The 25,241-nt window shown below is 42.8% G+C and overlaps 2 protein-coding genes across 4 annotated transcripts in view; one reads left to right on the top strand and one right to left on the bottom strand.

Annotated features, from left to right (window-relative positions):
• Nucleotides 1-1,215: 1,215 nt before the first annotated feature.
• On the top strand, nt 1,216-2,970 carry TEX38 (testis expressed 38). Its single transcript, XM_008699247.2, has one exon. The coding sequence runs from the start codon at nt 1,414-1,416 to the stop codon at nt 1,879-1,881; it is 468 nt and encodes a 155-aa protein (XP_008697469.1). The 5' UTR covers nt 1,216-1,413; the 3' UTR covers nt 1,882-2,970.
• Nucleotides 2,971-3,521: 551 nt separating this feature from the next.
• The window catches only part of EFCAB14 (EF-hand calcium binding domain 14), a 35,927-nt gene continuing 14,207 nt past the window's right edge, over nt 3,522-25,241 (bottom strand). Inside the window, exons 4-11 of one of the 3 annotated variants that reach the window (XM_008699245.2) lie at nt 23,875-23,973; nt 19,297-19,407; nt 17,003-17,107; nt 15,841-16,032; nt 14,089-14,175; nt 11,280-11,391; nt 10,150-10,275; nt 3,522-3,699 (exon numbers count right to left, since the gene is read on the bottom strand). In XM_008699245.2, the coding sequence (XP_008697467.1) occupies nt 3,659-3,699; nt 10,150-10,275; nt 11,280-11,391; nt 14,089-14,175; nt 15,841-16,032; nt 17,003-17,107; nt 19,297-19,407; nt 23,875-23,973 (873 nt within the window). In that variant the 3' untranslated portion in view covers nt 3,522-3,658. Of the gene's footprint in view, nt 3,700-3,793; nt 7,299-10,149; nt 10,276-11,279; nt 11,392-14,088; nt 14,176-15,840; nt 16,033-17,002; nt 17,108-19,296; nt 19,408-23,874; nt 23,974-25,241 lie in introns of those variants that run through there. The other 2 variants (XM_008699243.2, XM_008699246.2) reach the window with 2 other exon arrangements.

Here is a 25,241-nt window from a genome sequence, read left to right as displayed (position 1 = left end):
TTTCTCTGGCAACTTGGTTAGAGGAGTCGTGAAGGCGGGGTGCCTGGGTAGCTCAGTTGGTTAAGTGTCTGCTTTGGCTCAGGTCATGATCTCCCCACTGAGCAGGGAGCCTACTTCTCCCTCTGCCTACCACTCCCCCCCTCCTTGTGCTCCTTCTCTCTCTCTTTCTCAAATAAATAAAAATCTTAAAAAAAAAAAAAAAAAGGTCTTGAAGGCAAGGCTGCCCAAAACTGTGTGCTCCCTGCCCTACTTCTTGCTGGAGACAGGTATCCCATTAACTGTTTCTTGAAGCCCAGAAACACGTATGGACCCCAGAGACACCTGGGGGCCTTTCCTGGGGGCTTCTGTGCGGGCTCACCATAAGAGGTGGATGGCAGACAATTCAGTGGGTGGGTCAGTCCCTGGCAGTAGAGACACATTAGGCCTATGACACACCATTGGATAGAGTCCCTTCCTTCCATTAACCCAAGACTTCACAAGCATAACCTCTAGAATGTTTAATGTTCAGAACCCAGTGACCTAGCCTTTAGGGAACAATGGGACTAAGCATTCCAGTGCCTTCTATTGGCTGGGCAGATGGGTAGGTGAGCTCCCTCTCCCCAGAGCCATCGGCTGGGTACCAAGGCTCGACCTTATGGATTCCCAGCAGGAGGACCTGAGCCTCCCTGGTGGTAAATGCCCTTCCAGTCCCTGCCTCTTGCCTTGTGCCATTAGTGTGGGGCAGACACCCCGGGAAGACCTTTTACATGGATGGGTGGTGGCTGCCTGCACGGAGGAGTGCTAAGCAGTTAGGATATACTCTCCTCTAGAAAACTAGGGATTGAGGGCCCAGATCATGTTTCTTTGCTGAACCAGAGGGGGGTACAATGAATACCCAAGGACCATCACAGCTGAATGGGTACGGGGTATGGTGGGGTGGGATGGGACACTGGTGTCCCCGTCACCTCTAAACTTATTCCTTGCTGGGCTTTGCCTTTAGCAAGGCTTCTCAATCAGATGGATTGGATGGGTCCAGGGCTGGGAACAACAGGTTTGACCAAGTCTGGGCAGGTCATGCCCCCTCTAGACCTAGCTTCCTGATGTGTAAAGGGCTAATGGTGGTCCTCTTAAGCTCCCTGGAAATCTAGCATTGACTGAATAAGAGAATGATGAGGCAAGTCAATGAGGAAGGAAGGGAGAATGGAAAGATGGGATAATTGATGAATGGGTTAGGGAGAGGAATGCAAAATAGCTCAGGCCCCAAGACAGAGCTATCAGCCAGCTTGCCTCTTTTTCTTTCTTGCCTTAGTGTGGGTCTCTCTGTACTTTGGATTCCTGGGGCTGTGTTCTGTGGTAACTGGCGGCTGCATTCTCTTTCTGCACTGGAGGAAGAACTTGCGGCGGGAAGAGCGTGCCCAGGAGTGGGTGGAGGTGATGAGAGCCGCCACGTTCACCTACAGCCCGCTGTTGTACTGGATTAACAAGCGTCGGCATTATGGCATGAACACAGCCATCAACACGGGCCCTCCCCCTACTGTCACCAACACCGAGACTGAGGTCCAGAATGCAGATCCCCTGTGGGAGTTGGACATCTCCGAGGGCAGGAGCTCTGCTGCCCAAGACAGCAGCCCCAAGGCGGATGCCCCTGCCGCGCTACGACCTCTGCCACAGCCCCTACCTTCCCCAATGCTGCGGGCCCACACCAGCTCCCCAGTCCCGGTTCCCGTCTTTCAGGAGGTGCCCTTTGCCCCTTCCCTGTGCAACCTGCCCCCAATGCTGAACCACTCAGTCTCCTACCCTTTGGACACCTGTCCTGAAAGGAACGTCCACTTCCATTCCCTCCCCACTATGGCCCATGGAGACCACTGCTTCAGTGCTAAGCCTTTTGCTTCAGAATTATAGCCTCCTCTCACGGAGGGTAGGAGCTGGAGGTATCAGGGGCAGAGCAGGAAAATAGAGCTAATCCCTGGGAGGTGGTATTGACACAAAGGCCAGGGCCCACCTGGATGTCACTTATGAAAGACTGAAAAAAAAGCCCAAGGCTCCCTTGTGTCTCATTTGTCATTAGGAGGGCAATGTCCTTCCCGTTTGATGGGGGCACTTTGCAAAAAGAGTTGAAGGTCATAAATGGGAACCAGAGGGTGTGGGGAGACACCGAATCAGTAAACATGAACTCAACATCTCTCTATTCGGTATTTAAGACCCAAAAGGCATGCCAGACTGTGGGCCAGGTATCCAGTGGCACTGCTGTTCTGTGGGACATTAAGCACAGCTGCCACAAGAGTGAGAGCCACTGGGGGTGCATGAGCCATGGCAATTCACAGTGGCCGTGTCACACGCAAAACAAGTCATCATGAGATCCACGAGCCACACTGCATCGCATTCTTCCTTAACATTGATGATGTGCTGAGTTCTTTTATGGTTGTCTCTACGTTATGTCCAATACAAGGAAACTGCCAAATGGACCTCACAATCCTCCACTTATAAATGAAGAGACGGGTTCCAAGGGCATATCGTTTTTACGTTGCAGAGCTAGGTCTTAAATTTACATCTGCCTGGCATCAAAGTTCTTGGTCTTCTCAGCATACGCCATGGTGTTGTCCCTTCCCTAATGATAAGTCTTGTTAGAAAACACTTGGCAAATGATTGTGTGTGTGTGTGTGTGTGTGTGCCCGTGCGTGAATGTCTGCAAGGCGTAACTGGTCCATGGATTGGCTTAGGAGGAATGCTGGTCATTGAACCCTCTAAAATTACACACAAAATGTATTTAAAAAAAAAATCTTTATCAAAGGGATCCATGGACCTTCAAAAAATTAATATCCACTATATGAGGATATTTTTGTGCATTTTGGAAACGATCCTAAAAGAAGAGACAAAGAGAATACTGGCTATTTGGTCCCACTTTAAAGATAAGAAAGCCCAGGGGCACCTGGGTGGCACAGTTTGTTAAGTGTCTGCCTTCAGCTCAGGTCATGATCCCGGAGTCCTGGGATTGAGCCCTGAGTCCCTGCTGGGCAGGGAGCCTGCTTCTCCCTCTCCCTCTGCTTGTGCTCTCCTCTCTCAAATAAATCTTAAAAAAAAAAAAAAAAAAAAAAAAGATAAAGCCCAGGTGCACCCCAGGATATAAAATTTCCCCTTCACTCTGGGAATGAGGAAATCATCTGACCATATTTGTAAATGAGCTAAGCTTTATGTAGTCTTCCCTGAAGGGAAAGGCCACACAGCTCATGTATGTTTGCTTATGTGTGTGTAATGTGTGTGTAATCCCAGAACCCTAGCATACATGCAGCGTTAATTTTTCTCTTTTTTTGTGTGTGAAAAAGCCCCAGCCCCTATACAACCTGTCTCTTGGAATGGGTTTCACCCCCCCCCAACCCCCTGTACAAAAAGGCAGTGGAACATTCCTTGTCAAAATGCTCTTCCACTGAATCTTAAAAAAAACTCCAAGAGCCAAAAAAACCCCCAACCAACCAACCAACCAACCAACCAAGAAAACCAAAAAAAAAACCAAAACAAAACAAAAAACAAACCCAAAACACCAGTGGAGACCCAAGGGGAGCTTGGCTAATACAGAAAGGGACTCCCCCTCCCCCTCCCCCACCCCCTCCAACCCTGCAGATGCTCAAGCAGCAGCCTTCACTTCTTCAGGCTCCATGCTGCAGTTCTTAAGGCAGATTCGTCACCATCTGTTAGTTCTTGCTTTCAAAAGGAGAAAGGAGTCTATAAAAATAGGGATCAAAGCAGATTTTTGTTTTCTTAGTAATTGAAGGTATGGTGGGGGAGAGGGGGACCTTTAGTCACAGACACAGTGGGAGAAAAAGGAAATGTTTTATTTAGATAAATTAAAATAGCCGTATTACTGATATGAAATAAGCAAAGCTCAAGTCATAAAGACCTTGAATTCACTCTCCAAACAGAACCAAAACTGCTCATACGTTACCAAAATAGCTCCACTAAAGCAAAGTAGATTTACATTTCTTAATATGAGAAAACAACAAGGTAGGTTAGGTTCGTATAACAAACAATACACACTATAAAGTCTCAGGAATACCCAAATGTGTTCTGGTTTGGATATGTAAGAAGGGACCACATGTAGCTGGTGTGGGTAAGTAAGCCAATGAGGTGTGTAGCAAACAAAAGCTGTCACTAAAAACAACTCAACAGCAGGCCATTATGAGTATGAGCCCATTACAGTCAAAGTCTTCAACTGTGACCGGCAAGACCAGCAGTGGGAGGTGGGGGCAACAGAGTTACGTCCAGCAAAGCCACGTAAAGTGAGGAAACACCACTGGCCGGAGTAGCAGCCAGCAGCAGGTGAAGGGTGTCCTGTCCTAAGTGCCAGGTCCCTCTCTGCCCTTAAGAGGACCCTACCCTTTTCCCTAAGCCAGGTTCTCTATTCCTTTGACTCATCTCTTCCTAGGACACCTTTTTGGTCCTCTGATTTCTAGGGAGGCTCTCGAAGTAAACATTACCCCAGATAGTATAGGCAAAAGAAAAAAAGGGCCGAGAAGCATTGCTTTGGGTCACTTAGGAAAGCAGCAGTAGGAGCTGCCAGGGTGAAAAGGTAAAAGTATTTGAAACAAACACCAAAACCCAATCTTCCTCTCTGAGCTGAGCTATGAGGCAAGGGAGGCTTGAGTACAGCTCAGAAGTCACAGGTTGGGGAAGTTAAGACAACATCCAAATAAAAGCCCCAAATTAACACTGAAGAATAAGCTCATCAAACTCTTAAGCCAATGAATCTCCTCAACCTGGAACCAGAGTTCCAGATGCCCTCGTTCAGGAGCTAGGGCAGCGGCATGGAGAGGGTATACACAGTCTGAGAGCGTGGCCGGAACACGTCTGCCAAATGGGACAGGAAGTGGTACAATGCAGCTGGCTTCGGGATGATGCAAGCCAGACGAGCTCGAGGTGGGACGAACAGGTGAGAAACTGAAAAACAAAACTGACTTCTCTAGGTGTAGCTATCCGATACAAAAGAAAAGTACAGACAAAAAAGAGTTAAGGGGTCCTCAGAGTATCTGCCCATGAATAAGAATTTGAAACTAAAATGGACAAGCTACATTACCCTCAAGTGTATTTCATATAAATCAGTTCTCAAAAAAATACCTTCCAAGTACAGACATACTATTTATGGTACAATATATACAAATATAGCAGTATAATTCAATTTATTGCTAGAATTTTATTTGGTTGTTACAAAATCTGTAAGGGTATATATATTTAAAAAGGGGGGGGGGAATGCATGGAAGGCAGCCAGAAGAAAAAGAGTTGTCTTCGAGTTACCTAAAGTGCCAGGCTAATTTTATGCTATATTTTAACCTTTTCAAGAAGGAGAAAATAGCTCAGATAGGCAAAAAAATGTTTTTGTTTTTGTTTTTTTTTAAGAGAGAGAGAGAAGCACAAGCCCTAATGAGGTAAGCAGACGCATTCATGGGAAAAGACTTCATCTTGCTTTAACTAAATGTTAATACTTTCAGAAAAAAAAATCAAAGTTAGCCAACACTAATCTGAACACCACATAAAGAAAAAAACAGCCCTTAAATGTTTAAAGGTGCTCGATGGCATCCCTGGGTAACAGGGTAACTTGGACGAAGTTAAAATGGAAGCGAGCTCTACTAAAGAAGTCTGTGCCATGAAAGTTCTAGTTTCTCCCTGACTTGGCCTACAGAACAGTTAAGTTTCACAGAGTGCTTCCTTTTGTGGTGCCCAAAGCCTGCCTCTAAGACCAGCACAGCACACACACAGGTGACACAGAGATGTGATTCCTTCCAGTCTGGGGACCTTTCGGACCAGGCCTACGAAGTATTTGAAGGGAAGAGTATCGCACTTGCTTGTTCCAAGATTTGAAACAACTTGCTACCATCACGTGATCCCCCTGCTCCAGGCTTGCTCGATTGTTCGGCCTCCTCTGGACAGGATGCCTCTAGCTACTCCTGAGCTGGAGCTACTCCTGAGCTAGACAACCATTAAGGCGATCTGATGACTTCACGCGCTGCATTTTACAACCCCTTTGGCTTCAGCCCACAGAGGGACATACTAGGTTCTTCTTGGTAAGCCTCCAGGTAAAATCTCAAGGAGTTTCCTGGGTCACAATGAGGGGCAAAGCTACCCCCTACAGCCCCTCCTGGGTAGCCAGGCAGAGACAGTGAGCTGAGGACCACAGGCCTGCCATTCAGAATGGAGCCTGCCCAGAAGTGGCAGCCAGCTACAGTTCTAAGAGAGGCTTGAGTTGCGGGGGTGGGGGGAGATAATCTAGCTCACTCAGCAGGGAAAATGTAGCTCCCCACTGCATAACTGTTTATGCTCATAAACCCTTCAAGTAGGATAAAAAGTGAGAAAAACCCCCAAGACTTTTCTGGTTCACAGGTTGGGATCGGCTAAGGGGACAGGAACAAAGAACCAGCATCTTACTTTCCTGAGTCTGGAGGCAGCACTGTGCTTACAGGGTCCCCGGAGGCAGCACTGTCCTTACAGGGTCACCTCCTCAAATCTATTCCTCTAGCCTCCAGGCCAAACCCCACAGCAGCACCTGAAGGAGGCGCCTTAAGGAGACATGGACGTAGTTCCAGCTGTTACCACATTAGCGATTTTTAATAACAAGCCATTTGTTCACAGCCCCTTTCAAACCATTCTTCTGACTTCGCGCAAAATATGCACAATTCTTTCATTTTAAATATTTACAAACAGAAAAGGTCTAGCTTTTAAAAGAAAGACATTTTCTGAGTCTGTATAAAGTGCAGCTAATTTAAGGCAAATTTATGTGAAATATAAAAGGTGGCTTATTCTCTCTATATACACATTTTCCAGTTTTAAAAGATAAGGTCTCCTTCCCTGAAAAAAAAAAAAAGGAAAGAGAAAAAAAAGGGCTTGGCTTTTTTCCTGGCAATTTTGAAATTAAGATCTTATTGGTTTTAGGAAATCATAGATTTCTGAATAGCATATAGGTAAAATGGCCTTCTTTTTTAAAAAAATAACTTTTCTTTATAGCTTTTTCAAACAAGTTAAAAGGTGGCAATGTGTCTGCTACAGTAGTTTGGAGGACTGGAGGATCGATGGGTAAGTAAAAGGGTTGTTTGTGTTAGGTGAGTAGATATTAGGTAGTCCTGGGCATATACCCATTTCTAAAATATGCCTGATGAGCTAGACACCTAAAGCTACCCTTAGCTCCAGGAAAGAATATCTTCCATCGCCATCAGAATCAAATGCTCTCAGAGTCTCTAATTCTGGCACAGCAGAACCTAAGGAGTTCCAGATTTCCTGGTAGGTCAGCTTCCCATCCATGTCCTGGCCAGTCTTGTGGAATAAATCCTGAAGATCTGTTAGAAAGGAATTACAAAAAAAAAATGTGTATGTCTATACATGTAGCTAACTTTACTTAAGAGTTTAAAAAGTAGCCTCAGCTGAATGCAAAGCACTAAAAGCTAGTTTGCAGACTTTGTTTCCAAAAGGTAAGGCTTAGTATCTCAATAAATCAGAAAGATGAACTCTTAGGAAAAAAAAAAAAAGACGAATTCTTTAAGAATGAGAGGAACATTGGCACTATCCTTCCAAAATAGAAGCAGTGACAGATAATCACAGGAAAAATGAATGGGCTGGCATTCTCTCTGTCCAAGGCTCTTTCCTTTTAGATTTGCCAGATTCTGTTCTTATGCTGAACAGGTAAAAAGGACTGCAGATGCCTTAAGAGCTAATGATAGGAGCTGAGCCCATAAAACAGACAATGGCATACTGTTAGCCAAACAGAGTTACCATACGACCCAGCAATTCCCTTGTACTCAAAAGAAATGAAAACATATCCCCACACCAACACTTGTACATGAATGTTCACAACTGCATTATTCCTAAAACAATCCGAATGTCCATCAACTGATGAATAGATAAAATGTAGTATACCCATATAATGGAATGAAATACCGCTCCATGCTACAACACAGATGGACCCCGAAAACATTATGCTAAATGAAAGCAGCATGGATATTGAGGCCATGGATCCTATGATTCCATTCATATGAAATACCCAGAATAGGCAAATCTAAAGATTTTGGCTGAAAGATTAGTGGTTGCCAGGGGCTAGGGGGTGGGGGAATAGGGAGTGACTATTTCATGGGTACAGGATTTCTTTCCGGGATGATAAAAAAATGTTCAGGAATTTGATGGTGGTGATGGTTGTACAAGATGTGAATATACCAAAAACCAGTGAATTATACATTTTAAAAGGTGAATATTATGGTATGTGAATTATAGCTCAATTAAAAAAAAAAGAAGCAGAGGACTACAGATCTCTTCAAAGTGACAGATACAGTATATATAAGGCACCCGGCACCTGTGCTCTCTTTCTCTCTCCCAGCTGAGACAGAGAGAGTAGTATCATCAGTCTATCTGTAGCTTCTTCTCTATTTCTAAGATATTATTTGAGCCAACAGAATTGGACAGTTTCTATCAACAGTCTCTTCTGTATTTTCTCAAAGGCCCCATAATAAACACTTAGGAGGGCCAATTACTTACATAATATTTTAAAAGGACTCGACTGTGTCCCCAAAGAATGACTTAATAGGTTTAGTCTCTAATACCAGAAGACAGTCATGAAGCTTCTGTTTCTTTAGAAGTCTTCCTAAATCCTTTCCTTCCCTTCATTTAGTCAACCCCACACCTAGATTCCATAGGCCTTCTGCTGTCTGGTACTTAGGAAGAATGGAAATGGCCTGAAGGAAGGGGAAGTGGTTGCAGTACAAGGTCACTCAAGGAGTTTTGAGCTTTTGAAGAAAGTCCTACTTTCAGTCCTGAGACCCATCCAGCGAAGCCGCTAGAGAATCTCAAAAGCCAGAAAAAAGCAAGTGGGGCGCTTGTTCTCAATGCCTGCCACCAAGTGGCTAGCTGGGAAATGTCTTGTGTGTGTATATGGGGCATGAGCATATAAAATTGGTAGTAGCATTCAAATAAAAATCTTATTGCTGCTTCGGGTCATTTCAAAAGTGTAGTCATCCAAAGTATGTAAGGCCTATGTTAGAGGCCGAAGTACAAATGTTAAGTTGGCTATTTCTTAATCTGCTTTAGAACAGTCTTTCCTCCATTCATTCTCATCAATTCTTGATGTAATAAATGACAAGTGGGAGAAAGCACTTGTATTGCCAATAACCAATTTAACACTCTCCTGTCTCCCTAGAAAACTGAAAGAAAAAACCTGGGGATAAGGGGAAAAAGTAATTGCATTTATATGGCAATATAAATGTAAGTCTTCTATGCTTTAAGCATTAATTATAGGCTGTAGATAACTCACTCACTTAACAAATACTCACCTGTACCAGGCACTATGCTCGGGGCTGTGAGTAAAGTTAATTTTCTATCCTCCCAGGAAATTACAACAGAGTGACATGTGCGAAACAGGGGCAAACATAAAATATTTTAAGAGCGCATACACAGGAAAGCACCTAATCCAGTCCTAGGAGGCGAGATAATGTTCCCTGGTGGAATGATATCGAAGTTAAGGTGGAGAGCCAGGCGAAGGTAAGTGGGTGGGAATAGGAGAGTTTACAGGCAGTTAGCGAATGCAAGATCAGGGGACTCTAAACATCACAATGAAGGATAGCATGTACTAGGAAGCAAGGCAAACATGTTTCACTGTGAATCGTATCCATCCTACTGTTTATCTTGCTGATTTTCAGCCAAAGGACCCCTCACTTTTGGAAGGCCTTAGCAAATAGGGTCAACTTCCATTTTGTTAATCTCACAGTATTGTGGTTGCTTGTTCGCCTTCTCCACTGAACTGTCACATCCTTGAGGAAAGTGAGCTGGTATCTTACACTGTACTTTTACTGCTTAGCACTGGGTCTAATCAGGCACTGACTGAATGAATGAAGGCTCTGTGGTGCATTGGGTAAGAGTGCAAACTTTGGTGTCAGACTGCCTCGGTGTAGATTCTGCCTCAGTCCATTCATTATTTGCTGTGTGGACTTAGGCAGTTTCCTTATCGAGAAAATGGGTATAACACATGAATATTTGTTCCCAGGGTTGCTAACAGGATTATATGATGTAATGCATAGCATATCAAGTATCTGGCTCACAGGAAATGCTCAATGTTAGATAGGATCCTTTTTCTTGTAAGTTAAAAAAATCATAAAGTTTTAGCTTTGAACATTTTCCCTACTGCTCCATGGTATAAAAATTTACCTTTGATGCTAGAAATTCCTGGTAGGACAATAGGTCTTAGCTGCGCAGCTTTCTCAATATGATCTCCAAGAGACTGTGGAAATTTTGGTAATGCTGACGGCTTTGATGTGAAACTCTGTACTTGCTCTGTAACAAACACATGCGGTTGTAGTATTATCAAATCTGATACCAAATTAAACCAGTACTGAAGGTCGGTTTTTAGGGCAACTGCTTATGTACTTAAGAGAAACAGTTGAGAATTAAGTAGCACAGTGACTTCATGAAGTTAAAGGCATGGACTGAGATTTGTGGTGTGGGCAAGTGAAGATCAATCAGTATCACGTAACATTAAGGTTTAAGAGGTGGGAAGCCCCTGAGAAGCTCTTACAGTGCAAGTTAGCATAATACAGGTTTAGATGCTGAGAGTTTAAGCTGCATTGGCTATCTGCTATCCTAGGAGCCATACTATAAGCCTGATCTGGGGTATGTGCCACCAGATCAGCCGGTGCCGGAAGAGGGCTTTCCTATGATTATGCAGCATGATGTTAGGACAAGGCCTCCCATTGTAGTCTGTCCTCCATCCAAAAGAGAGTAAGAGAGGTTGTAATGCTTTCCCCCAAATGAAAAAATATTTGCAGGGAGTAGGGGTCAAAGCCAACCCAGTCCAGTGCTTTGGTTACATCCTTGAGGCATCTGCTAATATTGATTAGTATGTCCCTACCTAGAGCCAAGGGCCTTTCTAACTCAATGATCCTATCATTATTTGTTAATGGTTTTTCAGAAGGACTAATATTTATTTTTAAGTAAATTTTACGCACTTAATGAAAAGACTCCGTGAACAACATTTAGGGCTGGTTTAATATACACTATGACAGCTACATTTTTGCCTATAATTGGATGCAGACAGCATGGAGAAGTCTATTTCAAGCTAAACATTACCCATTCTTTCCTTAATAGACTGGAATACAAATCATGTACAAAATGGGCTTTTTCTAAATGAAACCAAAGTGTATCAGTTCATCTCGATGCACTCAGGCATCATTCCCTCAGTTTGATTGGTCCTGCTGGAGCACCTTTCCCCACTCCCTGTGTGGGAGGCAAGCTGCCCAAGCCTGCGTGAAATATTCAGAACCCAGCCCTGAGTATCTCACCGTTGTTAGCGGTGTCTGGCGGCCTGTTGCTCTCAGGTTGGTTTGTGAGAGCGCTGATCAGCTGCAGTTTCTCTCTTAGCTTGGATACTTGAGAATCCGAACTCTCTTCTTTCTGCTCAAAACAAAGATCACAGAAGGCTTAAGGTGGAATAAGACCTTATCTGATTCTTCATTATATTTCCAGAGCCTATTGAGCACGTAGTGCTTGACTTCTAGTAGGTTCCCTATTAAAAGTAATGAAAGAATGAATCAACAAATACTAGAGATACCTTTGTGCTCAGAGTTGATAAGGGCCTAGCAGGATTTGAGGCTAGACCATTAAGGGAACATTATGCGACAGATGACCTGATTCACTGTGAACGTTTGGCTGATGGGGGAAGGCATGCATGTGTCAGCAGTAAAGGAAATGTACCCTTGCTCAGGTGCCCATGCAACACCCATTTCCTAAATGAGTAGATATTATTTTCTAGGAACTATTTCACACCGAATAATTTTCCTGATATCTTACTTCACCTTGTGACTAGACAAATTTAGGGAGAGTGTTACGCTCTTAGCACCTTTAAAAAAAAAAAAAAAAAAGAAAAAAAAAAGCAACCAACTCTCGTTTTTCCTTCTCTCCCCCCCATGGTGAGGATTCAACTGGTGGTGGGAACTGTTGGGAACACACAGAAGGAACTGCAAAATACCTAATTCATTTACTTATATCTTTTTAAAAAGTTTCTTCTTTATGTCCTTTCTCATTCCCAGGATGATCCAAGTGGCATATAAAAAATACATTTAATTGCTTAAAAAAAAAAGAGAGAGAGAGAGAAGTCTGGTTTCTATGAGGCTTAGGCTTTTCTAACTGCTTAGCCTAGTGTGAAAGGTCCTGAACCTATGTTCAGTTAGAGCACCAACTTCTTACATGTTTCTTTTATTCAATTACTTCTCTCTGATCTTTATTTCTACTCTCATAGTTACCATATAGAAGATCACTCTTGGTTTATTAAGGAGCTAATATATGGACACAGGTGACTAAAGCTCAGTACTAAATACTTGAATTTATGAAGAAATCAGGGAAAATTATACCTGGTTAGGATGCTTAGATGAGGGATGCTTAGGATAAAGGGACCAACACACTGGGATGACAGTTTAAAACACAAAGGGTCTGAAAACAAAACCAGGAGATTTAGGCAAAAAATGTGCACGAGCTGCATTTGATTCTGAGGTTTACTGTTAAAATCTGGACTGCTGCTGAAACCACTGTGACTCTCCAGCAGTAACCACCTGTTACTTTTTGTGTCAGCATTTACATCTGGATCTTCGGTTTCTCTTGTCATTCCCCAGGTGGGCTATTTTTATTTTTATTTTTGCAGAAGCAGTTAGAAAAGTCAACAAAAGCCTAGCTCAAAAGCATTAAAATCTTAATATATCTAGGGGCGCCTGGGTGGCGCAGTCGTTAAGCATCTGCTTTCGGCTCAGGGCGTGATCCCGGCATTCTGGGATGAGCCCTGCGTCAGGCTCCTCCGCTGAGAGCCTGCTTCTTCCTCTCCCACTCCCCCTGCTTGTGTTCCCTCTCTCGCTGGCTGTCTCTCTGTCAAATAAATAAAATCTTAAAAAAAAAATCTTAATATATCTAGACTATATGAAACAGTTAAGGAAGAACGAATATAGATAGAAAGTATTACATTGAAAACTGCCTGTACTATGGTTCATTTCCAAGTGCAATTCCTCTGAACCCCATATCCCTGAGCTCCTCATACACAATGGACATCTCAGATGGTATTTTAGCCACTCAGCCACAATCTTCCTGGCTTTTACTTTATCTTAGCCCAGATCTTATAATATTAACACTGTAATCACAGAGAATGTTGCAAATAAACTTTCTTTCCTGGGATATCAAAGCATATCACAGATTGTCTTACTGTGAAATATGTCAGGGAAGAACTTAAAAAAACAGGGGAAGGGACAAGGTTAAAGGAACGGGCTGGGGCTTAAATGGACTATGTATGTACTGAGACTGAAATCTAAAAATAAATGCTGATTAGACACCAGTTTTCGATGATCTCTGCCTCTGTTCTCTGTCATGAGCACAGATAACTTACTGTCGTAGCTTAAAAGTCGCTTCCTGGGACGCCTGGGTGGCTCAGTCGGTTAAGCGTCTGCCTTTGGCTCAGGCCATGATCCCAGGGTCCTGGGATACAGTCCCACATCAGGTTCCTTGCTCAGCAGGGAGCCTGTTTCTCCCTCCCCCTACTTGTGCGAACACGCGCATGCTCTCTCTCTCTCAGACAACAAAAAATCTTGAAAGAAATTCATTTCCTTAGGGAAGCTTTCCTGATCTCTGCTAACATCCTCATCACACCCTATATTTTTCCTTTGCAGCACTTATCACACTTGTGCTTAATGATCTATTCAGTTATGTATTAATGATTTTCTGACTTTCAGCTCTACCAGAATAAGGGTCACATGTCTGTCCTGCTCACTGTGGTCACCCCAACTCCTCGCAAAGGGCCCGGCACAGGGTAGATGCCTGATAAAGTACTCCCTTGTTCACTAACACACTAATTTACTAATCACTTTGTCTTGAAGTTGCAGCAAATGGAAACCAAAGTGCTCCATTTGAGAAAGAAATAGTAGCTCAAAAGCACAAAGATGCTGTTGTGTTTTGTTTGTTTTTAAGTAATCTCTACCCTCAACGTGGGGCATGGACTCACAACCCTGAGATCGAGCACTGCACGCTCTACCGACTGAGCCACCAAGGTGCCCTTCAAAAGCACAAAGACGCTGATGCTTTATTTTTACCTCAAAATAAGCCCCCCTTATTTACCTTTATGCTTTGGGTCTTTAATGTATCTGTTCTGTTGGTCACTTGATGCAAGGACTCTCTTTTCAGAGTGGCGGTTCTATCATTCATCTTAAAGTGTAAATACAAGATTAAAGGCAAACATTAAAACTTAAATGACATCTAACACTTTTAAAACAAATTGGTCAAACTTCTTTAAAGGTTCTCAGAGCACTTTCAACAGAAATACCATTAGGAGAACGAGAGGAGAGGGAGAAAGGTTGCTGAGATACAAAGCTGAAACTGGTGCCTCACAAACCTTAAAACTTCTGAAGTATAAACCGCAAGAGGACTTACACCCAGAAGCATGCTAGGTAGGATGGTGCTGGAAGACACAGCAGGATAGACAGTACTACTAACACTTTCCTCTTCTGGAGGAAAAGAAAGTGGAGAGGAGAGGGACAGTACGCGGAGTTTGCGGCAGAAAGTTTTCACTATTAGCCTTGAAAACCTTCAAGGCCTGCTACTCATCAAATCACCACAAATTCCTAACCCCTACTTAGCTGAGTTCAAAAGGGCTTTTTAAAATAAGGCTCCTTTAATCTTCAAAGCTTTGTAGTAAATTACACGCCCTTGTGAAGCAGGAGGGGGAACAGGTCTTCTGATTCGTCACCCTCCACGCCACGTCAAGCAAGCTGCCACGGCCCCACTGTGGCAGAGCTGGTTCACACCTCCATGTCCAGGCGCCCGAGTTCAACTTCATTTGTGGGCTTGCTTTGCGCTCTGCTGCTTACTTCAATCTACGGTACAATTTCCTGTTTTAGGTTTCCATTTCCTTACATAAGCCTGTGTCTTCACTGCATGAAATCTTTAAGGGTGGGGCTTGCAGCCATTAAAAAATAATCCCCATGGATTCCAGCACAATAGCTATACGAAGGGGATTAGAAAACACCCGTCTTATTGACAATAACATGAAAACCAGTAAACACACGGTCTGCCAGCATCAATGACTTAGGTCATCCAGTCTCCTCATGTAAAATGGGAGGATGGACTCAGTGATCTCTCAAGTTGGGGAGCTGGTCTGTTCTGGTATGTTTTAAACGGCTTTCCTGCGTTATACGCAAAAGGTTCACTCTAACATGCAGACCAAGCAGGATAAATCTGAAAGTCAAGTTCAGGCTTAAAGAAACAGGAAAAGGGGGCGCATGGGTGGCACAGCGGTTAAGCGTCTGCCTTCGGCTCAGGGCGTGATCCCGGCGTTATGGGATCGAGCCCCACATCAGGCTCCTCCACTATGAGCCTGCTTCTTCCTCTCCCACTCCCCCTGCTTGTGTTCCCTCTCAATGGCTGTCTCTATCTCTGTTAAATAAATAAATAAAATCTTTAAAAAAAAAAAAAAAAAAAGAAACAGGAAAAGATTCTTCAGTCGTTGTCACTGTCATTGCTCCCATCCTTACCAACTTAAAAAAAAGCAAGAAGACCTCCGTTGGAAATATGTGCCAGAGCTTCCCTACCAGAGGGGTCACTGGTAACATGACAGGAGGCTTGTCACTTCTGCCAAGGCCTTGTGTTGAGGCCCTGGCAAAAAAATGAACTCCTCTACACCTCCCCTTCTAGATCGGGGCTAACTCTGCCTGTGCCACTCACATCACAAAGCTAGTGTGAAGCATGGTACGAATGTGTAGCCTCTCAAATATGCCAGGGGACTGGATCTGAAAAGTCTGTGGAGTGTCATCCATGTACAGACAAAACACACTGCAACACAGAACATACCACAAAAGATCCAAAACGGCTTACCAGGCTGAGGGACAGGTTCGCTTGCTTTTCTACCTTGCTCACAGCAACCAGATCTGTTTCTATCAAGTTGACTCTCTGGGTGAGGTTACTGACTGTCTCATTCATCCCCTCGAGTTTAAGATCATTCTGTCTCTGGTACCCCACTAGGGCACTGTTCACCTCCTCTAAAGAGTTGTGAAGGTACAGGATATCCTGGAGTGGAAATAAATCAAATTGTGGAATCCAGCTAAAGACACACACTAGACGAGCAGGCCAGCAGCACTGAACAACCATTACTATGTCACGTTACGGAAGTAAACTCCTTCTCCTGGTTTAGACCATTGATTGTCTGTCTTGGCTTTGTCCCTCCACTCTAAATTGCTCCGAGTTCACTCCCTCTGGAATTGTTTGACCTCAGCTAGACAAGAGGGGAAAGGGGACTACCTACATGATTCACTCTCTGGTCCCAGAAAGCTGAGAGCTTGGGAATTGATTTCCCAATGTTTACCTCACCTGCTGGCGGGAAAGCTTGCTGGGTTATTAACTGAAACGCCTATTAACCTAATTTGTCAGAACAAAACTACCTTAGGAACAATACCAATTACTGAATTGGCTCATGTAGCAAAACCATAACAAGTAGTGCATTATTTAGTACAAGATTCAATTATTTTTATTGACATCTTCTAGTACTGATTGCTACTTAAAAAGGAATGATGACTATAGGTTTTAGAGGGCATTAAACTCAGGATAGGAATTCTTCTTAGTGAAGATTTCCTTTATTCTCTTTAATGTGATTCTGAACTCAATAGCCTTTCCCCTCCTCTTATCTCTAGAAAATCTGACTTCCAGGGATATGCTTTCCAACATTTTAGAAATGTTAACTTGCCCAGACTGCTATTTTTTCATGAACAGTTTCAGGATAATTTGGCTATTCTATGTCTTCCAAGATATGAAAAGGAATTTACTCCACTGATTGACATGCAGGGAAAAAAAGCAGAGTGCTAAAGAAGAGCCAGGATGGCATCTTGGATTCCTAAGATAGCAACACACATCGCTGTCTGCTCAGCTCTCAGGCAGGCAAATTTATGCATGAGATGAGGCACCACGACACAGAGCCCAACTATTCAGGCGGCCCCCAGAGTCCACTGTGGGCATCGGGAGTTAAGCCAGAGACACAAAGTACCTGTTTCAAATTCTCACTGTGGGTTTTATTGTCAAATTCTGATGTAGCTGAAGGTGATGGAACGATCTGGTTGCTTCCGTTGGTCTCTTTCAAGAAGTGCCGATTCTGTTAAAAGAAATGGAGGTTAGAAGAGGCAACAACTAATTACCAGGTCTACTTAACCATCTGGATGGTTCTAGAACATTCTAGCTTCCCAGAGGGGGCATTCACAGATTAATCAACAATTATTTCCTAGGAGCCTACAGTGTGACCAGTCTTGTGCTAGGCCCGGAGGGCACCAGGTACTTTTGGGGATGCCAGTCTGAAGCCTGGACTGGACCTGCAGCACTCAGACACATCAGGAAACGGAGATCCTCCCAGTCTGTTTCTCGTCTCTGAATGGAATGAACTCCCAGAAACCAGTCCTCCTCTCCTCCATTACCTGTACTCCCAGAGAAACTACAGAATCACTATAACCTCCCAGGGGCCAACTCAGTCTGGACCCGGCTAGCGTCATCACCTCCCCAGGACTAAAGAGGTTTGTACACTCAAAGAGTAGCCAGTCATGTAACCACTAGCCTCAGGCATTGAATACAACAACCAGTTATGCACATTATTCATTTTTCAGTTTTAACAGCACATGCCAAGATTTATGTCTGAAGGTTACCCTTCCCTTCCCATCCCCTCCCCTCCGCTCAAGTCTCTCTTTGCAGAGACTGAAGTAGAACACGTTTATATACACTTTATCCCTCTAGTAGAAAAACTTTGCTTAATGGCTTAATCTTTCAGAGCTCATATCTATGACTTACTCAGTATAAAATGTGCCAGTGGGGAGGATTACCACTGGCAACCATGGAAGTTTAAAAGAAGCAGATTTAATTATAATAGAATGCAATTAGGGAAAATAAACGGTTTTCCCTGAAATTTGAAATCCTAGACATTTATCAACCCTACTTTTATAAGAAACAAAAGGCAACAATAAAGAAAAAAGAGAGGTAGGAGAAAAAAAACCCATGGTTCTCTAAAGCATGAATTTTTGACTTAGGAAACATGTACTTTGGAAAATATTTATTACTTTGAGAAAATGCTCATGATATTAACATAAGAGTAATGAAAGAACTGTTGAGTTTATTATTATGGATCCCACAGTTACGCAGCAGCATGGGTGGAACTGGAACGCAGAGTGTCTGAGCACTAGCTCAATGTCTGTTCCTCTGGGTCAGCCCCATTAAAGACCAGTGAGGAGTACTTGTTTTGGAGAATGAAAAATCCTTCCCTTCTAGAGCTCTAATATAGCCCTGGTCTCCTTGGTACAAACTGCCCAGCTTAAACTCAAAACTCCAAAGATGGAAAAGGGCATGTGTCTAGAAATTAGTGGAAAAGCTGGGGAACTTTTGTGTGCCTTGAACAGTCCTGATTTCATGTACATATAATTCATCTCCCCAGCAAGACGGTGAAGGCTATGCCATCCTCTTCTTCTTTTGTAAATCCGGCATGGAGAAGACTACTCACTAGGTGATTGAGTAAGGCCTCGCAGTGACTGTAGACCACTTACACCCACACAACATGAAGAGACATTCGAAGACAATTCCTGAGCACTGCAGGGGTTTGCTCCTATCTCACTTATCTGCTGCTGCATAACAAATCATCCCCAAACTTTGTGGCTTAAAACAATTTATTATTTCCCATGATTCTGTGGGTTGACTGGGCTCAGTGGGGGTGGGGGTTTTCTTCTGTTTCACATGGTGCAGGCTTAAGTCTTTCTCTCTCTCTCTCTCTGTCTCTCACACACACACACACACAAACACACACACACACACACACACACACACACACACACACACACACGGCTGCATTCAAGTGGGAGTCTGGCTGGAGCCGGAACATCCCAGCTGGCCTTTCATTTCTAGAGTCTCTTTCACTTGGCCTCTCATCATTTCCTAGTCTAAGAGCTCTGTCCAAATTCCGGACCCACAGAACGTGAGAAGTAATAACGTGTTGTCTTAAGCCACTACGTTTACGGTGATTTGTTATGTAGCAATCAATACCTGTGACACTTCCCTTTCCTCCTTCTCCATTTTCCTTCCTACCCATTCCACCCCAGAATTGTATCTTACTGTTATTTCCTCCAGCATGTTTGCAAAAGACTCAGCTTTTACTTTTATCCTCCTTAACTGCGTGATTTACAGATTATATCTTTTAAAAAGGTACACAGTAAGTTCTGTTCAGATGAATGGGAAGATGGCATCACTCCTATTACAGAGAAGAGGGTAGGCAGAATGCTGACTTCCTGCAGGATTTGTAGATTTCCTTACCATGTCACTCTGCAGTGACTCCATGGTCTTCTTGTGTTCATCCACAGTCTTCTGTATTGCCTCCACAGCAAGATGGACGCTGTTTAAAGTGTTGCCAATGGTAGCTACACTCTGAACAGAAACATGTTCTCAAGTCAGTGTCTTTTCCTTTTTAAAATTTCTAATAGTGTTACTAAGATGTAACTAATACACAATGAACCTCACATATTCAAAATGTATAGCTTGGTAAGTTTTGACATATACACCTGGGAAACCATTAGCATGTTCGAGATAATGAACATCCATCACCCCAAGTTTCCTGAGACCCCTTTGTGATTCTTCCTCCCCCACCCCCGGCAGCCACTGATCCACTATATATCAGTCTGCACCTTTTAGAATTTTGTATAAATAGGACCAGTGACTATGTGGGGTTTTTTGGTTTTGTTTTTTTGGTATGGCTTCTTTCACTTGGCTTCACCTCTTAAGGTTTATCCATGCTGTAGTCACTTAGCTTATTGCTGAGAAGCATTCCATCATATGGACACAACAGTGTAACTACTAACCTGTTGATGGACATTTAGGCTGTTTTCAGTATTTGACTGGTACAAAGAAAGCTGCTATCAACATTCACGTGCAAGTCTTTATGTGGGCGTACGTTTTCATTTCCTTTGCTGTATGCCTTTTCATCATAATGCCTAGGAGGTGAATGGCTGATCATATGGTAGATATATGCTTCACTTTTTAAAAAGCTGCCAAGATGTGCTCTAAAACGGTTTTACCATTTTACATGTCTACTGGCAGTGTAGGAGAATTTCAGTTCCTTCACGTCCTCATCAATGCTGCTACTCTCAGTCTTTTTCATTTTAGCCATTCTTTTGGGAGTGCAGTGGTCTATCACTGTGATTTTATTTTACATTAAACACTGACCTAATGAAGCTCAGTGTTTTAATTGTTTCAAGTCTCTGCAAACTGAATTTCATGTAGCTTATGCAGACACAATTAACAGGAAACTATACATGTTGATGTTCATATACAGTTGACCCTCAACAACGCAGTTGTTCAATTTTGCAATCGAAAATCTACATGTAACTTCTGGGGCGCCTGGGTGGCGCAGTCGTTAAGCGTCTGCCTTCGGCTCAGGGCGTGATCCCGGCGTTATGGGATCGAGCCCCACATCAGGCTCTTCCGCTATGAGCCTGCTTCTTCCTCTCCCACTCCCCCCGCTTGTGTTCCCTCTCTCGCTGGCTGTCTCTATCTGTCAAATAAATAAATAAAATCTTTAAAAAAAAAAGGAAAAAAAAAAAGAAAATCTACATGTAACTTCTAATTCCGCAAAAACTTAACTACTAATAGCCTGTTGACCAGAAGCCTATTGATAGCATAAACATTTAACACATATTTTGTATATTATAGGTATTATACACTATATTTTTACCATAAAGTAAGCTAATGTTAAGAAAATCATAAGAGAAAATACATTTACGGTATTGTACTGTATTTACAAAAAAAAAAAAAAATCCACATAAGTGGACTGCATAGTTCAAATCTATCATGTTCAAGGGTCACCCGTGTATATATACAACAAATAATTTTCCCAATTTAAAGGACTTTTCCTAGAGAAAAACCAAATCATTTTCTTAAAAAACAAACAAGCAAACAAAAACTAGTTCATAAATCTGGGACTCACAGATAAGGGTCTCCCACAAACTGCCCTTACCAAGCCCTGTGGCAGGCGGCAGAAGGCCACAGTTAACACTGTAGACTGACACTGTGTCAGGAGCAAATGATGACTTTTGAATGAATGACAATGGGTATAACCATTTTTGGCTTTGGGAAACCCAGTGCTGGAGAGATGAAGACAAAATTCCATTTGGCAGCATTGTTCCTAAAGCATTTGCTTTAGAATCCCATCAGCAACTGCTAAGCTGAATGAGATGTGAGTCTTCATTACGCTTAAGGAGCCCAAGTGGACTGCAGACTTGGGAAATATGATTCAGAAACCATCATTTTAAAAAGGCCTGTCTTAAGGGAATATCCAAAAGAGTGTTACTATTTGGTGGGTGTTGGCCTCTTATTAAGATTACTGACAGTTTTAGGGGCGCCTGGGTGGCACAGCGGTTAGGCGTCTGCCTTTGGCTCAGGGCGTGATCCCAGCATTATGGGATCGAGCCCCACATCAGGCTCCTCCGCTATGAGCCTGCTTCTTCCTCTCCCACTCCCCCTGCTTGTGTTCCCTCTCTCGCTGGCTGTCTCTCTCTGTCGAATAAATAAAATCTTAAACAAAAAAAAAAGATTACTGACAGTTTTATAGTTTTATGTTCTTTGAGATTTTAATTTTTTTATTTGAGAGAGAGAGAGCAGGAGCAGGGGGAAGGGCAGAGGGAGAAGCAGGCTCCTCGCTAAGCAGGGAAGCCATGCAGGGCTCAATCCCGGGACCCTGGGATCATGATCTGAACTGAAGGCAGAAGCTTAACTGACTAAGCCACCCAGGTGCTCCAATTTTATAGCTTTATGGTAAATACATTAGTATTTTTTTTTTAAGATTTTATTTATTTGACAGAGAGAGACACAGCAAGAAAGGGAATACAAGCAGGGGGAGTGGGAGAAGGAGAAGCAGGACCCCCACCAAGCAGGGAGCCCGATGCGGGGCTCGATCCCAGGACCCTGGGATCATGACCTGAGCCAAAGGCAGATGTCTAATGACTGAGCCACCCAGGCGCCCCAATACATTAGTATTTTTAACCAAGGTTGTTTTTATTATATTGACAGCCAAGAACCCAAAAGACCAAGAGGTGACATTTTCAAACTTTAAAAAAATCATGAGATACATTGAAGTCAAGTATTTGAGATGACCTTCCACTTCAAAATGGAGCCACTTGTATTAAAAGTACTATGTGACATTATAAGTGCATAGATTTCCAAAGAGAAAACACACTGGGTAGAAGTCTCTATGCGGGGGTGTTATCTATGCAAGCTCTGTTATTACAGAAGCTACAGGCATTCAAAGACATCTACTGTTAGACAATCCTCCCTTGATGGATATGAGAGCCCATTAGGATGCAAGATAGTAAGCTCTTGTTTAAGATTTTTTTTGTTGTTGTTTTTTGTTTTTTAAAGAAGCAGCTGACAGAGCCATGTGAACTCTAGAGCAAAACCCTGAAACTAGCATTCTTACCAACAGCAAAGTGCCTGGCACAAACTGGAGGAAGCTCCACAAATGTTTACTGAATTAATTACTGCAATAAACCAACGTCATTTTCTAATGCAAGACTGCCAGAGTTGCTTCTGTATTAAAGACCACAGATGTATTGCATGGTGCACTGGGTGTTATACGCAAGTAATGAATCATGGAACTTTACATCAAAAACTAGGGATGTACTGTATGGTGACTAACATAATATAATAAAAAAATATTATTAAAAAAAAATAAAGACCACAGAGGCCTACCTTTTTTCCATTTGACCCTTGGGAAAAATGCCAAGAATCTCCCTCATCACAGTTCTCTCCCCACCTCCCCACCACCCTCCCCTTTTCAGTTGTAAGCAGATGACCACCTTGTTAAATAGCAAACTATGGAGACTGAGCACACACAGGTGGTATGGCTACAATATAGCAAGTTCTGTTTCTGCAAGTGGCATTCGACTTTTTCACTCCTTTGTGGAAACAATTTATATGTTTATAGAGCCTGGCATACAGTCAAATCAAACTTTCTGTACACTAACTTTGAAAAGTCAAAGATCTTAGATTTGACACCCATTTTTTAGGGTTCCCTGAAGCTCCAGAATCCCTCCTTCCACTTCCTGCTGCAGGGGCTGATGTTGCTTGTGTCCCAATTAGGTACCCTTTTCTCCTTCCTACCCCTATCCACTCTCCCCATCCAGCTTTACAGATTGCTGTATATTATTCATTGCTGCCTCCTGCTCTGGGCCCGAATCCTACGGATCAAGTAAATGGAAATTCCAAATTATTTTTTGCCTAGGCCCTAGAGTTTAGGGTATATAAGAGTGAATTGCTTAGAGGATATGCACCTTTACCTTTATAAAATAATAAATAATGTTTTCCAAAATGCTTTTTACCAATTTATACTCCCAGAAGGCCTTTGAAAGTTACCTTTGCTCCACATCCTTGCCAACACTTATCATATCCTAAACTTTGAAATTTTGCATTTTCCCCAATTATTATTATTATGTTTTTTAAAAACCTCCTTCTCAACCATGAAAAAAAAATAGCAATTCATAGCAACTCTCTTCTATAGTTGGTCTGCTTTCATGAAGACATTGTGAACGATGAATTGAGAATGCAAGCAATAAACAAACCCACGTATGTTAACCTCTAAGAATCCCGGAAGAGCAATCTCAGGATTCAGAGAGCCAAATAAAAAGGTGTAAATATATAAAAACCACAACTAAGCTCATCTGCTGCAAATTAAAGGCCCAACTAACCAAACCAAAACAGAGAGGTTCTGAACTGTTTAGAACACAGTGATACACTCTATTACTGCCCTCTTGGAGTAGCTGATTTCAAATGTCATGCTTTCAAAGAAAACTTGTTAGAAGCTACAGCAATAGGTTAATCTCAGTACCCACATGCAGCACTTACCTTCTGAAGTCCCTCTACGGTGGCAGGCAAACTAATTAAGTCTGCAGCTGACTTAACGTTGGCTTTGAGGTGGTTTACTGCAGAAGTCAACAGAGAAATCTGAAAGGAAGAGAGAACAATGAAAAGAGAATTTGGAGAAGTGAATGCTTCCTGCACAGACTCTACAGCTGATAATAATATCAAGGCACCCTTGGCTTTTATGTGTTTCTGTGATCCAGACATTATACTGTCAGCTCACAAGAGTAGAGGAACTACAATACCTGGGATAGAACTGAGATCTGGAAGGCAACAGTAATACCTCTTCCTTCCCTGCCCCCATTTTTTAAAAATAAAGATTTATTTATTTGAGAGAGAGGGCGAGAGAGAGAAGGAGATAGAGGGGGAGGGAGAGAGGGAGAGAGAAATCCAAGCAGATTCCATGCTGAGTGCGGAATCTGACGCAGGGCTTGATCTCAGGACCCTGAGATCACAATCTGAGCCGAAACCAAGAGTTGGATGCTTAACCAACTGTGCTACCCAGGCGCCCCTTTCCCTGCCCAATTTAAACACCAGTGCCAAAGAGCGAAAGGCAAGTATTATTCTTTACTCTACTCCTGGCAGCTACAAGATCCAAAACCTTAAGTTACCAAAAAGTTGCAATGATTACAACACAATCCCTCAACAATTGGACAGGGAGAAAGCTAATGATCAAGGACCCCTGAAAGATTTCATTTTGGTAAAAAAATAACACCTTGGTTATTTACTGAACTTTTTGTTCCTGACCAAGTGGGAACATACATTATAAAGTAAAAGCCCATCATCACAAAATACAGTCTACAGGAACTTGTACAACACTTTAAACTACTTGGGGATTCAGTTTTGGTTTAACAACGTGATTAATATTTCAAACTCAATAGCTCAACCAAAGTACTACTCTGCACCTGAAGGGGCTCAATAAATACCCACTGACACGCTGACTGATGCAGTACATGTATTAAAATAGGAATTGAATAAAAATAAAATGTGTCTTCCCTTCTGCTATGTAGGGGTAGGATTCTAAATGGCTGTACTTCTCTCTTGAATGAGGACTGGGGGAACCTGTATAATACATAATTTCAGGCAGCAGAGATCATATTCTAACACCTTTGTAGTGTGGCTCAAAACATTCTTGAGAGATTCTTAGTTCCAAACTGCTTTCCTGCCCCAAATTCTAGGATGAGGACACAGATCTAACAATAGCAATTATATTCAGGATGGAGTCAGAGTAACCACTGAAGTTTCTGGGCATCTGTTATGTGCCTCACACTGTGGTAGGCAGCAGATGGATGGCAGACAAAGTAAACCTGATCCCTCCTTTCCTTCAGCCAATGCTGGGCGTCTCTGTGCTG

This window comes from Ursus maritimus, unplaced genomic scaffold (assembly GCF_017311325.1).
Source record: "Ursus maritimus isolate PB19 unplaced genomic scaffold, ASM1731132v1 scaffold_12, whole genome shotgun sequence".
NCBI lineage: Eukaryota > Metazoa > Chordata > Mammalia > Carnivora > Ursidae > Ursus > Ursus maritimus.
The sequence above is the reverse complement of the archived record's forward strand: the minus strand, read 5'-3'. Positions and strand labels throughout refer to the sequence as shown.

Excerpts from the sequence above, each read along its gene's own strand:
- TEX38 (XM_008699247.2), top strand. The coding sequence starts at position 1,414 with ATGAGAGCCGCCACGTTCACCTACAGCCCGCTGTTGTACTGGATTAAC.